The following is a 13,832-nucleotide window of genomic DNA, read 5'->3' as shown; positions in this document are numbered from 1 at the left end:
AAAGGTAGGAATCCTACAAATGGGGAAATCCCTGAGATGAAAGTCCCTCCAGCTAAAGTAGAACCTCCCAGCTTTCAAGTCTTCAACATTATCTGGACAATAGTCAGACAGACACATCGATCTCAGAACCTCACCTTCAACAGCCACGCTGCTAAACACAACATAGGAGTAATAGGATGCAGCAGAGAAGTTTGTAAAAGGTGGTCGAGAAGAGAGTCGCTATGGAGCATCTGTGACTAGCGGAATACGTCTGGAGTACCGTGCCGGCCGAGGCCAGTGCAGAGCTATCGTGATCTCTGGGATACCTTTTCCTTTGGCCCACTTGAGAACTCCAAAGCAGAAGAAATAGATTAGCGAGAACTCTGCCCATGTAGAGCAGGGGCTGCTAAAGGGAATCTGTCAGCAGGTTTTTGCTACCTCTTCTGCGAGCCGCATAATTTAGGTAAAGAGAAATTGAATCCAATGATGTATCACTTAGTTTACTGGGTGCAGCAGTTCTGACACAATTAGAGTTTTTAGATTTAGCATGAAGCAGAGCTGAGAAAGCTGCCTCTGCCCCCATCAGGCTCTATATGTAAAAAGTCCATTGACATTGAGGTGCCCAGGGAGGGGGGCATTGCCGGAATAGTCCAGCAATGTTAATCTCTTAGTCAAAGATGGTAAACAACCACACACACTTTGACAAGTGACACATCCCTGAATTATGTGTTTCAGCCTCTATCGCTTGCTGTCTTCAGATTACATAGCAAAAACCTGCTGACAGATTCCCCTTAACTACCAAAGAAGGTCTCTGTGGCCTCGAATACCAAGACACGAGATGGATGAAATAATTCAACGAGTCCACCGACTTATTCCTAAGAACCCAGATGGAATATTGTAGTGGGCGTGTGTGAAACTGGGCGAAGGCTACAGCCACAAAAAAAAAAAAAAAATCACCCTGCTCAGAACCCTCATACAAAAACGTGTGGAGCACAAGATTCTGTCCGGAAGCGAGATACTCCGGCCTTAAGCAGGTTGAGCTTCTGTGGTGCAAGAAAAACTCGCCATACCTGGCTGTCGACGGTCATAGCCACAAATTTCAGGCACTGGTACGCCATAACTTCTGTTAGTCTAAAGGAAATACAAAGTTTGTGGCCTACCTGTGAGAAAAGCTGAGGGCTTGATTAGTGAGGCTCCCTGGCTTAGTGCAGAAGCAACCCAGAGGCCTGAAAGGAAAGGCCACAGATTACAAGGGACTAGGAAGAGGCTCTGTAAACACCAACAAAAAAAACCCTCCTAGAACACAGCAAAATAGACCCCAGAGTCGCAAGGAGAAGTGATAAAGTACAGAACACGGGAAGAGTGGCTGTAAAGCAGAAGACTTGCAGGGTGATGGATGTCACAAGGGGAATAAAGAGGAGGGAGACCCCAGGGAGCAGCACATGGCAAGCCTAAAGAATAAGGGCAGGATGAACTGGTGGTGGGAGGGTATTTTGGACATCATCAGATACCCACAGGGTCAATATTTCAGTGTATTCTCATGGATCATTGGGACACCGGCACTCCACTGCAGCAGCGATCTGTGAGATTGGCAGTAAATGGTATTGGCAGAGAGGTACACTACTGTAAAGCGCACTTATTGTCCTCCCTGGAATTGTGAATATAAAGTGTGGGACGTCGGCACCTGCAGAGAGAAAAAGTAATGGACCTGCCTAGTGTCTGAGGAAAGGGCATAGCCCACCAGACTGAGCCAGCATTTTTTTTTTTATCAACTGTTGAGCCTTTTAGTGGCAGAGCTTATACCCTCAGTCTTGTGTCCCCCAATGCTATTGATGAGAAATGGAAAATAAAAGCCTTATTGCTTGAATATCTATGCACTCTACACCTCATTGATGGATGCGATTCCTGTCCTTCCCCCCTACAGGAGGACATCAAATCATTAACGGCTCATGTCATTGAGAATTACTGGAAAGCATTAGAGGATGTGGAATATGTACAGACATTCAAAGGACTTAAGCTGCGATATGATCAGCAACGTGAAAGACAAGACAACCCCAAACTTGACAGGTTTGTGTCCAAGAGCCGTGTTATTATGGAGGATTGTGTAATGTTTAGTAATGTCCTCTGTATTTATTTTATAACTTTTTAGTTTAGGCTCTGATTGGTCGAGCATGGAGAAATCTGCTTGCATAACACTGACGAGAATCTGCTTCATGCTAACACCAGAAATTCATTTAGTAATAGTGACTGCATTTTATTCACCAGTTCACCACTATTTACCCCCATTCCTGACCAGGCACATTTTTTTTTTTTCATACATGTGGTTTAATGAGCTATACATGTTTTTCTCATTCATATATTAAAGTAATCTTTGCATTTTTTTTTTTTTCATGATAAAGTTTTATTTTTTTTTTATTTCTTTTTCCTCGGATAACGGGCGATGTCAGTGGGAAAAATAAGGGAAATGAGTGTCTATTTTTTTTTTATTTATTTATTTTTATGACCACTAAAATACATTTTAAAATTTGCTAACCCATTCTGTAACATGTTTTTATATATATATTGGACACGTCTATATATATTTTTTTTACTGGGTGGGACTAGTAACAGCAATGTGGATTGACAGTGGCATTTTTTTTTATTTTACACTTTGTTCCCACTATAGGTCATAAAATACTTTAAATATTAAAATATTTTTATCTTCTTTCCCTTGTAACTGGGGCTGGTATATTAACCTTAGTTACAAGGGAAATTCAGCCTCCTGGTTGCATAACGAAAGTGTCAGGGGGTCTTCTTTTGCCTTCTAAATATACCCAGCCATATCATGACCGCTGTGTATGGAGGAGGAAGCGTCCTATTGCTGTGTACACAGCTCTTCCTTAGCACTATGTATACAGCGATGGAGAAGGCACGGAAAGTAATGAACCTTATTACTGCTGCCTCCTGCAGTTTTTCTCCTGTTAGTCTCATGATCGGCAACTTCGTAAAGTTGTGAATATTCATCATTAGAGATTCGACACGTCAGCTCTTGCCCCATTCCCATCTTTACAGGATTAATTAGACCTGTGAACTAATTAATGTTGGTTTGCTGCGTAGCATGCGGTCCATCCTCAGGAATCACCGGTACCGTAGAGATGCTCGCTCTATAGAGGATGAGGAGGAGATGTGGTTCAACAACGATGAGGAAGATCTGGAGGATGGGGATCCAATGGTGCTACCTGCTGACAAAATAAAGAGCAGTGAAGATCTGATGGACCCCATCAGCAAATTCATGGAGAGAAAAAAATGTAAGTATTTGTCAATTTCAACCATTAACGTGTGGAGGAGGCCGTATATTTATCAAGGTCACTCATTGATCTTTATATTAGTAACTTTCAACTTGGCAAAGAATGAATTGGAGCATGAACAGTTCAGACCTGGCTTTCAGATATAAGCTCCAGTTCCTTTGGCTTCATTTGGCTCGTCTGAAGTTACTACATAGAGAGTGGATGCAGTGGAACAAGGAACGTTATTTGGTCAGCATTTGTGGTAAGAACTTATGGAAGCGGACGTCTGATGCTGCAGAGAAAAACAGATCAGGTCTATTAAGCTAGACATGGATGTTACCATTTTATTTTACAGAGCACTTGGGAAGGTTTATGAAGGTGCTCAACTTTACATTAGGGATCCTTCTCAAATACTCAAAGAATCACCTGTCACTTTAAAGGCGTTGTCTCATCATCGTAATTGGATAAAATTGCAAAGAAAAAAATTTCAAAAGAAAAAAACAAGCAACTTTGCAATTTACCTCTTATTAAAAATCCGCTCTGTTCTCGGCACTGGATTGATTTATAATTTTGTGTACTGCTTTGTAGCGGTGGCTGGTCTCTTAGGCGAGGAGTGCGTGCATGCAAGTTCTTTGCTATACAGCTTGCAAGCACTGCTCTAAGGCTGTTAAGGTTGCTGGCGTTAACTTTTTCCATAATTTATGCCAAGGGAAAAATTTCTGAAAATAAAGATTTTATGGCTCGTGCAAAAAAATGCAATATTTTAACATATAACAGTGGAGCACAGCCCTTCATAAATTTCTATGTCTGACATGTTTATCATCCTGATATAGAAGTGGTTGGATTGCTCTGTGTTGTCTTCTTCATTAAGAAATTACTTTATAAATATAGAAGTAGCAGGAACCCTGAGAGGGAAGTGAGGGGAGAAGAGAGACCTAGAGGGGCAATCTGAGCTTAGTCAATATGACAGTATGATATGGCCTATACAGTGGGTACGGAAAGTATTCAGACCCCTTTAAATTTTTCACTCTTTGTTTCATTGCAGCCATTTGGTAAATTCTAAAAAGTTCATTTTTTTTCTCATTACAGTGCACTCTGCACCCCATCTTGACTGAAAAAAAAAGCAAACGTAGAAATTTTTGCAAATGTATTAAAAAATAAAAACTGAAATCTCACATGGTCATAAGTATTCAGACCCTTTGCTCAGTATTGAGTAGAAGCCCCCTTTTGAGCTAGTACAGCCATGAGTCTTCTTGGGAATGATGCAACAAGTTTTTCTCACCTGGATTTGGGGATCCTCTGCATTTCTTCCTTGCAGATCCTCTCCAGTTCCGTCAGGTTGGATGGTGAACGTTGGTGGACAGCCATTTTCAGGTCTCTCCAGAGATGCTCAATTGGGTTTAGGTCAGGGCTCTGGCTGGGCCAATCAAGAATGGTCACAGAGTTGTTCTGAAGCCACTCCTTTGTTATTTTAGCTGTGTGCTTAGGGTCATTGTCTTGTTGGAAGGTGAACCTTCGGCCAAGGCTGAGGTCCAGAGCACTCTGGAAGAGATTTTCATCCAGGATATCTCTGTACTTGGCCGCATTCATGTTTCCTTCAATTGCAACCAGTCGTCCTGTCCCTGCAGCTGAAAAACACCCCCATAGCATGATGCTGCCACCACCATGTTTCACTGTTGGGATTGTATTGGGCAGGTGATGAGCAGTGCCTGGTTTTCTCCACACATACCGCTTAGAATTATCCCCAAAAAGTTCTATCCTCATCTCATCAGACCAGAGAATCTTATTTCTCATAGTCTGGGAGTCCTTCATGTGTTTTTGAGCAAACTCTATGCGGGCTTTCATATGTCTTGCACTGAGGAGAGACTTCCATCGGGCCACTCTGCCATAAAGGCCCGGCTGGTGGAGGGCTGTAGTGATAGTTGACTTTGTGGAACGTTCTTCCATCTCCCTACTGCATCTCTGGAGCTCAGCCACAGTAATCTTGGGGTTCTTCTTTACCTCTCACCAAGGCTCTTCTCCCACGATTGCTCAGTTTGGCTGGACGGCCAGGTCTAGGAAGACTTCTGGTGGTCCCAAACTTTTCCATTTAAGGATTATGGAGGCCACTGTGCTCTTAGGAACCTTGAGTAATGCAGACATTCTTTTGTAACCTCGGCCAGATCTGTGTCTTACCACAATTCTGTCTCTGAGCTTCTTGGGCAGTTCCTTTGAGCTCATGATTCTCATTTGGTCTGACATGCACTGTGAGCTGTGAGGTCTTATATAGACAGGTGTGTGCCTTTCCAAATCAAGTCCTATCAGTTTAATTAAACACAGTTGGACTCCAATGAAGGAGTAGAACCATCTCAAGGAGGATCGCAAGGAAATGGACAGCATGTGACTGAGCAAAGGGTCTGAATACTTAAGACCATGTGATATTTCAGTTTTTCTTTTTTAATACATTTGCAAAAATTTCTACATTTGCTTTTTTTTTCAGTCAAGATGGGGTGTAGAGTGGACTTTAATGAGAAAAAAGATGAACTCTTTAGAATTTACCAAATGGCTGCAATGAAACAGAGTGAAAAATGTAAAGGGGTCTGAATACTTTCCGTACCCACTGTATGCTGGGGTCGCTTTTTAGCTGTGCACTCACCTTGATGAGTTGCGCTATGAATGGGAACAACTTCTTACACAGTATTATGAGGCATTTACAATGTCGCTCAGCTTAAACTAGTACAATTTTTTTTTTTTTTTTGTACGTTATGAAGCCTGAGGTTCTCAGCCAAAATGTGTTGTCCAAAAATCTAAGATAAAATTCTGTAATTTATAAGAGTGTCTCTTCTTATAACATAGTCTCAGCAGCGCCAATTCCGGTCCTTTAAAAGTGGACTTGTTCTGCACTCACTCTTGCTTCATAAATATGATTCATTCTCTGTAATCAAGGAAAGTAATGCAATGTTTAGATAGTTTTTTTTATTTTGTTTTTTCCCTCTTCCAAGTTTTAGTTTTAGCGAGTTCAATAAATAGATGTCATTTGGTGAGACCGAGACTGTTCTAACATTTTGTCTCGCCCTTGTTTCATCTTGATTTACAGTGAAGGAAAGTGAAGAAAAAGAGGTTCTTCTAAAAACCAATCTCGCCGGCCGCCAGAGTTCAAGTTTTAAGCTTTCCTTTTCTGGAGGGACAAAGACAAACCTCACCAGCCAGTCGACAGCGAGCAACTTACCGGGATCACCTGGTTCACCGGGATCTCCTGGTTCTCCTGGATCAGTTTCCAAAAGCACACCCCAGACGGCAGCTATTACTACAAAGGTATGTTGATCGTGCCAGCTATATTGCAATCACACAATGGCGGACGTTTGCCAAGCCTGGTGCACCCCAAATTTATAGAAAACTGGTGCCATTGCTGTTCTATTCCGTCCATCTGGCCGAGAAACTGGGAACCAGTGACCCCTATTGTAGTGGTGGCCCCGCATTGATCAAACACTTACCCTGTGGAGTAGTGATAATGTCCTATAAAGGGATAATCTGGCTCTAATCTCTCTTCTTTATTGTGAGGTGAGCAGGGGCAGTAACGTCCCCGGCTCACGAGTGGCAGGTATCGGTATCACATACCTGAAATACTAGACATCTGTAGACATAACTTCACCCGCCCCGCTCACCCCTCGATGTAGAAGTGAGCAGAGCCGGATGACCCATTTAAGCTTTTTAATTTTTAAAGGTACTTTGTAGGATTTTTTTTTCTGAGTAGCTAGCCTGTTGTAATCTCTGATGTAATAGTATTCCTGTTTATTTTTGCCAGGGAGGCCTTGTGGGACTAGTAGACTATCCAGATGATGATGAGGAAGAAGATGATGAAGAAGAGGAGGAGAAGGAAGAGACTCTACCAGTCAGTAAGAAAGCTAGGCTTGGCTCTTAATACCAGCAATTTTGTTTGATCAAATCCCATCAAACAACTGATCTCTCACAAAAAAAAAAAATACAGAAAAAAAAAAAACTACTGCAGCCGGGCACACCGTGCTGTGAGCGAGTCTGACGCAAACCAACATGTAGACATCTGCTCAAGTGCCAATCTCCAGGAGCACGAGGGAGGGAAGACATGACATTTGGAAAGGACTTGGACGCCTTGTACTCTCCCGCAGACCACAAATTGCCCTTTTCTCAGGGAAGGAAATAAAAGTCAAATTAAAAAAATATATAAAAAAAAATAAAAGCCAACAGGGCAGGAGTTTTATTGAACTCTCGATTGGCTGGTCAGATGCTCCGAAGCTTAAAGCAAGAGAAGGAGAGAGGCTCTGAGATGGCGCTGTTCAGAGGAGGAAAGTCTGCAGCTATATATACAATGGATGCCAGCACTTCTGACTGGGTGGAACATTTCTTCTGCCCATATAGGATTCTCACATCCTGAATATGAATTTTTTTTTTTTTTTCTGTCATTTGTCACAAAATGTTTTAAAATAAACCCTCGGTGGGTTGAGCCGATTCTGACTTTTTTTTTTTTTTCTTCAAACTCTTTCTCCCTTATGCCCTTAAACTGCAGCTTTCTTTTGAAGGTGTAGGGGAAAATCTCAACCCCATCTTGATTAAAAACAGCAACAACAACAAAAAAAAGTGGAATTCTAGATGTGGTCACCTCGTGTCATGATTTATATCATTTTGTATTCCTTTTTTTTTTTTTTTCCCCCACCCTGGGTGTATGAGTTGTTGAATCTATATTTGGGACCATTAAATTTTTTTCATGTAATGTGATTCCTCTTGTGATGGTTACGTGCTTTTCCAGGGATGCAGAAGAATGGAAGTTTCTTTGTTAAAATCTCGTGTTTGGGGTGTAAGCACCTCTCAGTTCACAGCTTATCGGTTTCATCTTTTCTTTGCACAAAATTGTCAAACATATCTGTTTTCCTCTGCTGTGATATCTTTTGTCAGACAAGAAAACCGTATTTGCATTGTTTAAGATCAGACTACAGGAGGGAAAAGCAATATTAACTTAGATACTAGGTATAAACTGATTTATAAAAAAATAAATAAATTGCCGTGCCATTTTCTGGCATCCAGTCCTTAGTGACAGCTGGACCAAAGTAGGCTTTACTTTTGCACCTGGCATCCTGGGCGCCTCCTGTATTTTCTAGGTATCAAAAGGTGGGTGATGTACGTATGCACGTCACCGGGCCGAGCAAGCACAAGAGGCGCCGAGGATACCAGGCGCAGAAATGAAGACTGTCTTGTCCCAGCTTCCATGGAGGACTGGGCGTCAGAACAGGGTAGTGTGAAAACTTTAGTGACAACATACAGTACAGACCAAAAGTTTGGACACACCTCATTTAAAGATTTTTCTGTATTTTCATGACTATGAAAATTGTCCATTCACACTGAAGGCATCAAATCTATGAATTAACACATGTGGAATTATATACTTAACAAAAAAGTGTGAAACAACTGAAAATATGTCTTATATTCTCGGTTCTTCAAAGTAGCCACCTTTTGCTTTGCTGACTGCTTTGCACACTCTTGGCATTCTCTTCATGAGCTTCAAGAGGTAGTCACCGGAAATGGTCTTCCAACAATCTTGAAGGAGTTCCCAGAGATGCTTAGCACTTGTTGGCCCTTTTGCCTTCACTCTGCGGTCCAGCTCACCCCAAACCATCTTGATTGGGTTCAGGGCTGGTGACTGTGGAGGCCAGGTCATCTGGCGTAGCACCCAATCACTCTCCTTCTTGGTCAAATAGCCCTTACACAGCCTGGAGGTGTGTTTGGGGTCATTGTCCTGTTGAAAAATAAATGATGGTCCAACTAAACGCAAACCGGATGGAATAGCATGCCGCTGCAAGATGCTGTGGTAGCCATGCTGGTTCAGTATGCCTTCAATTTTGAATACATCCCCAACAGTGTCACCAGCAAAGCCCCCCCACACCATCACACCTCCTCCTCTATGCTTCACGGTGGGAACCAGGCATGTAGAGTCCATCCGTTCACCTTTTCTGCGTCGCACAAAGACACGGTGGTTGGAACCAAAGATCTCAAATTTGGACTCATCAGACCAAAGCACAGATTTCCACTGGTCTAATGTCCATTCCTTGTGTTCTTTAGCCCAAACAAGTCTCTTCTGCTTGTTGCCTGTCCTTAGCAGTGGTTTCCAAACAGCTATTTTACCATGAAGGCCTGCTGCACAAAGTCTCCTCTTTACAGTTGTTGTAGAGATGTGTCTGCTGCTAGAACTCTGTGTGGCATTGACCTGATCTCTAATCTGAGCTGCTGTTAACCTGCGATTTCTGAGGCTGGTGACTCGGATAAACTTATCCTCAGAAGCAGAGGTGACTCTTGGTCTTCCTTTCCTGGGGCGGTCCTCATGTGAGCCAGTTTCTTTGTAGCGCTTGATGGTTTTTGCAACTGCACTTGGGGACACTTTCAAAGTTTGCCCAATTTTTCGGACTGACTGACCTTCATTTCTTAAAGTAATGATGGCCACTCGTTTTTCTTTACTTAGCTGCTTTTTTCTTGCCATAATACAAATTCTAACAGTCTATTCAGTAGGACTATCAGCTCTGTATCCACCAGACTTCTGCACAACACAACTGATGGTCCCAACCCCATTTATAAGGCAAGAAATCCCACTTATTAAACCTGACAGGGCCCACCTGTGAAGTGAAGACCATTTCCGGTGACTACCTCTTGAAGCTCATCAAGAGAATGCCAAGAGTGCGCAAAGCAGTCATCAAAGCAAAAGGTGGCTACTTTGAAGAACCTAGAATATAAGACATATTTTCAGTTGTTTCACACTTTTTTGTTAAGTATATAATTCCACATGTGGTAATTCATAGTTTTGATGCCTTCAGTGTGAATGTACAATTTTCATAGTCAGGAAAATACAGAAAAATCTTTAAATGAGAAGGTGTGTCCAAACTTTTGGTCTGTACTGTATAATTGATGACACCACGGCATGACAATTTCATGATTGGCAGGGGATTAAAAAAAGGGTCAATACGGGAGCGAAAAATGGCCCATATCTATGATGGGCAATTGTTAGTCAAAGGGTCCTGAAAGAGATGTCAGGTAGGATCATACAGCAGTGTCCTCCACATCCAATAAAAATAGTCCGATTATTCTGATCAGAGTTTGCTCAGACTGACGTCAGTTTTTTTTTTTGGGCCAGGCAGAGGAAAAAAAAAAAGTTTCTCCATTCTATCAGTCCGTGTATATTGGACCTCACTTGTATGTCATCCGAGTGCAGTCTGATTTTGCTTCATGGACTCATAGACTTGCACTGCTAAATTTTATCTGACACTTAGATTAAAATCAGACATGTGTCCGAATTTTTCCGCTGAAAAACTCTTACATGTGCACGGCCCCATAGAATATCATAGGCACAAGTGCTATACGTGAAAACCATGGAAAGCACTCGTACGAGAAAATCGGTCGTGTGTATGAGACCTTTGAGCACCGCCTGTGTACCAACAAAATCGGTATAGTAGCACGGCAGGCTCCTGCCAGAAATGCCAACAGATTTATGGGCTATTCCGATCCAAGCCTTTCATGGCTAAATCTATGGTTGTGACCACCACAGACACGGCCAGGAGCGGCTGAGCTACATTAATCCATAACTCCCCATTCATTTGTATAGTTATTGATAAAAGCTAACACCCCAAAATAGTGCCATTGACAGGAGTAAGATTCATGGTCGCTGTGTCCGGCTCACTGAACATTACTTAAATTAATATTAAGCAGACATCTTAACTTGTAAGAAATTGGATATCTAAATTAAAAAAAAAAAAAGTGGTTTGAAAAATGTAGAGAAAACAGAACAAACGCTGAGATTTATTAATAGTGATAGAACACGCTCACTCAATCATGTAGAGATTGCCTGTCTGACAGGCAGTCATCAAACAGCCGTGACACTTGCGACGTTAAAAGAAATACCGAGCATGCCAAAATACTCGGCGAGCACCCTAGCGTGCTCGCCGAAGGGGTTAATAGAACACGCTCGCTCATCACGATTTATTAACTTACTCCGGTTATCTGGTGGCAAAAAGCTGCATATTTTTGGTGCATGTCTGTTTTGTACAAATACTGGCATTTTTCATTTATAAACCACTTGAAAAAGTTAGGCGGCACCTCAGCAGAAAGAGACAGCACGATCGCTGCTGGATATATTCTATATGATTTATGCCAGAAACTGGTTAAAATCATAGTCCAAATCTTTGCCTGCTGTTAGATTTGCTTTTTACACTCAAGGACAGACAAAAATGCAACAAATTCATGAAGTAGTCCAGCCACTTAATAAATTAGTCACGTTGCAATCTCTGGACTAAGATTTGTGCATAAAACGTCTGCTAGGCCTCATTATTGCATGCATCTTCTATCCTTGGATTCACACAGAGAGATCATGTGCCCTTTATAGTCTATAGGGCTGTTCCTATGTCCCATGTTTTTTGGGGACAGTGGCCAGATTAAATCACAAGGACCAATCTGTTTTTTTGAGTGGAGTCATGGATGAAAATGACCCCTATAAGTCTATGGGTTTGTGAAAATCACTTAAGGCGTCAGTGTGCTGTCCGTGATCAACATTGTAACGTATAGAAGAAGCTGTAGTTTATTTAGTTTTTTCATATGTGATAATCATTGATTGTAGCTAAATCCCTGAGCAAACACTGATGAAACTCAGCGCAGTTTTAGCACATGCGAAAGCTCACAGACGTCTGAACGAACCCCTAGTAAGATTTAGCAGTCCCGGCGCACCCTGCAATCCCCCTTTTCCAGAGCAGTGTCCGATCATCATCATCATCATTATACATAAACATTGAGTTTTTCTAAACTGTTTGCTCTATTTAGCTGCTCTGCTCTTGGCCTAAACTGCTACAAATTGTGACTCAAATTAAAGGGATTGTCCACTATTTTACAACAACATCCAATCCAGCCCCCAGAAGGAGCGACACCGAGAAGACAAGGATATGCTTTTAATCCATTTGCAACAAATAATTTCAGTTGCCTTCCTTTACTTACTGGTATAAAAAAAAAAAAAAGTCTTGGTAAATATGGAGGAACAATTACATTTAAGAGACACTTTTTCCTCTGATATTTAATTTTAACACTTTTACCTCTGCAATCGTCTCATTAAGATTAGTAATTGTCTGACATGGTGCAGAGCCGCAGGGACGCCACTTTATTAGCACTTTTGCATGTTGCTAGGAGCCGGCAGGGAGCGGTGAACTATGCACATACCTCATCTACACAAAACTCTGCGAACCTTCCTCCTAAAGTTCACTTTCATTGTTAAAATGTCCTTTGCACAACAGCAACAATAACTATTAAAGGGGAAGGACACATGACAAATACTGCGCCGTGACGAAAGTCCTGACTGAGACGCTGCATTCCCCTCTAATTGTTGTTTACTGTGCACATTTAATTCCTATGGAAAGTGATTGATATGTGAGGAAGCAAAACCACACCGCTAACTAAGGCCAGTACTTCTCTGCTATTTTTTTTTTTTTTTCAGCCAAAGTCATGAGGAAGAATGAAAGGAATGGAAAATATAATAATATTGAGTATATTTTGCTGGAGGAAAAAAAAAAAAGCAAGATGTGCAGAAACTGTTGGAAAACAAGTTTTAGTGTTCAATAAATCATTACCAGGACCAAATGTACATTTACTACATAGTAGTAACAGTATTAAAGGAAGTTCCGCAGCATAAACGCTTGAAAAACGCTACGTGGGCACACAGCCTAAGTTAAACAATTATCATTGCTACTTCTGTTTGGGAGATGGGTTGATAACGGGCAGGAAGGAATACTCCAGACGCCTTCCTCCCTCTCTCCCCCTGGTCAGCTAATGCGGCGCACTTCCCCACCAGTTAATCAGGGGTGAATCAATCCATCTACCCCAAGTTTTGGGGAATTTTCCAGAGTAGCTGTGTCATATATATTACTGATCTGTTGCAGGTCGTTCAGGGGGCAATTTGAAGCGAGGTCTGCCTGTGTAATAAATGGACTTTTAGATACATTTTCCAACACCTTCATCAAGACTTGTGGCAAAATTGTGCAAAAATTTGTCTAAATTATTAGTTGGCTTTTCTTTTTCTAATAAGACTTGCAAATTAAAGGTCTGTTTACATCAGCCGACCAACGGCACTAAATAGGCCACGATCAGCTACTTTTTCTTTGCTGATTGGCAATTGTTTAATAGTCTGTTTTCTATGTCAACCTCGCTTCAGATTTGCATTAAACGATCAGTAATAGATCGATAATAGATGGTTCAGAGCTCATAAGCTTCCATTATTCTCGGCAGCATGTACAACGGAACATGTGCTGCCGAGAACAATGAGGTTTTTCTTCACACTAAAAGATCATTTCACCCAAGGAGTGAGCATTTTTCTTGGCTTCCATACAGCTATGTTCACGTTATGTTAGATCCCAAGGTCCAGGACTCTGTAAGAAGTGAATGACTGAAAATAGAATTTGGACAGAACCCCTGAAGGATCCATTCACTATGAGTTTGGCTCATTACAGTGAACGGCTTGGTCAGGATATTAGTCTGAATCCCGATTTATGTGGCTACAGATGGACACCCCTGACGGAGTCCCGAATATATAATGAAACAATGGGAATCCAATCT

General features: G+C 41.7%; 1 protein-coding gene across 2 annotated transcripts in view; it reads left to right on the top strand.

Moving 5' to 3' along the window:
• Positions 1 to 7,976, top strand: part of PPP4R3A (protein phosphatase 4 regulatory subunit 3A) — a 31,688-nt gene extending 23,712 nt beyond the window's left edge. Inside the window, exons 12-15 of one of the 2 annotated variants that reach the window (XR_012247308.1) lie at positions 1,904 to 2,046; positions 3,076 to 3,266; positions 3,348 to 3,507; positions 6,322 to 6,457. Coding sequence is in view for 1 of the 2 variants with exons in the window: in XM_073638249.1 (XP_073494350.1) it covers positions 1,904 to 2,046; positions 3,076 to 3,266; positions 6,322 to 6,539; positions 7,030 to 7,146 (669 nt within the window). In the remaining variant the exon portion in view is untranslated. Of the gene's footprint in view, positions 1 to 1,903; positions 2,047 to 3,075; positions 3,267 to 3,347; positions 3,508 to 6,321; positions 6,540 to 7,029 lie in introns of those variants that run through there. The other variant, XM_073638249.1, reaches the window with a different exon arrangement.
• Positions 7,977 to 13,832: the final 5,856 nt, after the last annotated feature.

Source organism: Phyllobates terribilis, unplaced genomic scaffold (genome assembly GCF_046119375.1).
Source record: "Phyllobates terribilis strain yellow unplaced genomic scaffold, ASM4611937v1 Scaffold_7__3_contigs__length_470593459, whole genome shotgun sequence".
Taxonomy (NCBI): domain Eukaryota; kingdom Metazoa; phylum Chordata; class Amphibia; order Anura; family Dendrobatidae; genus Phyllobates; species Phyllobates terribilis.
This window is presented reverse-complemented; position numbering and strand designations above follow the sequence as displayed.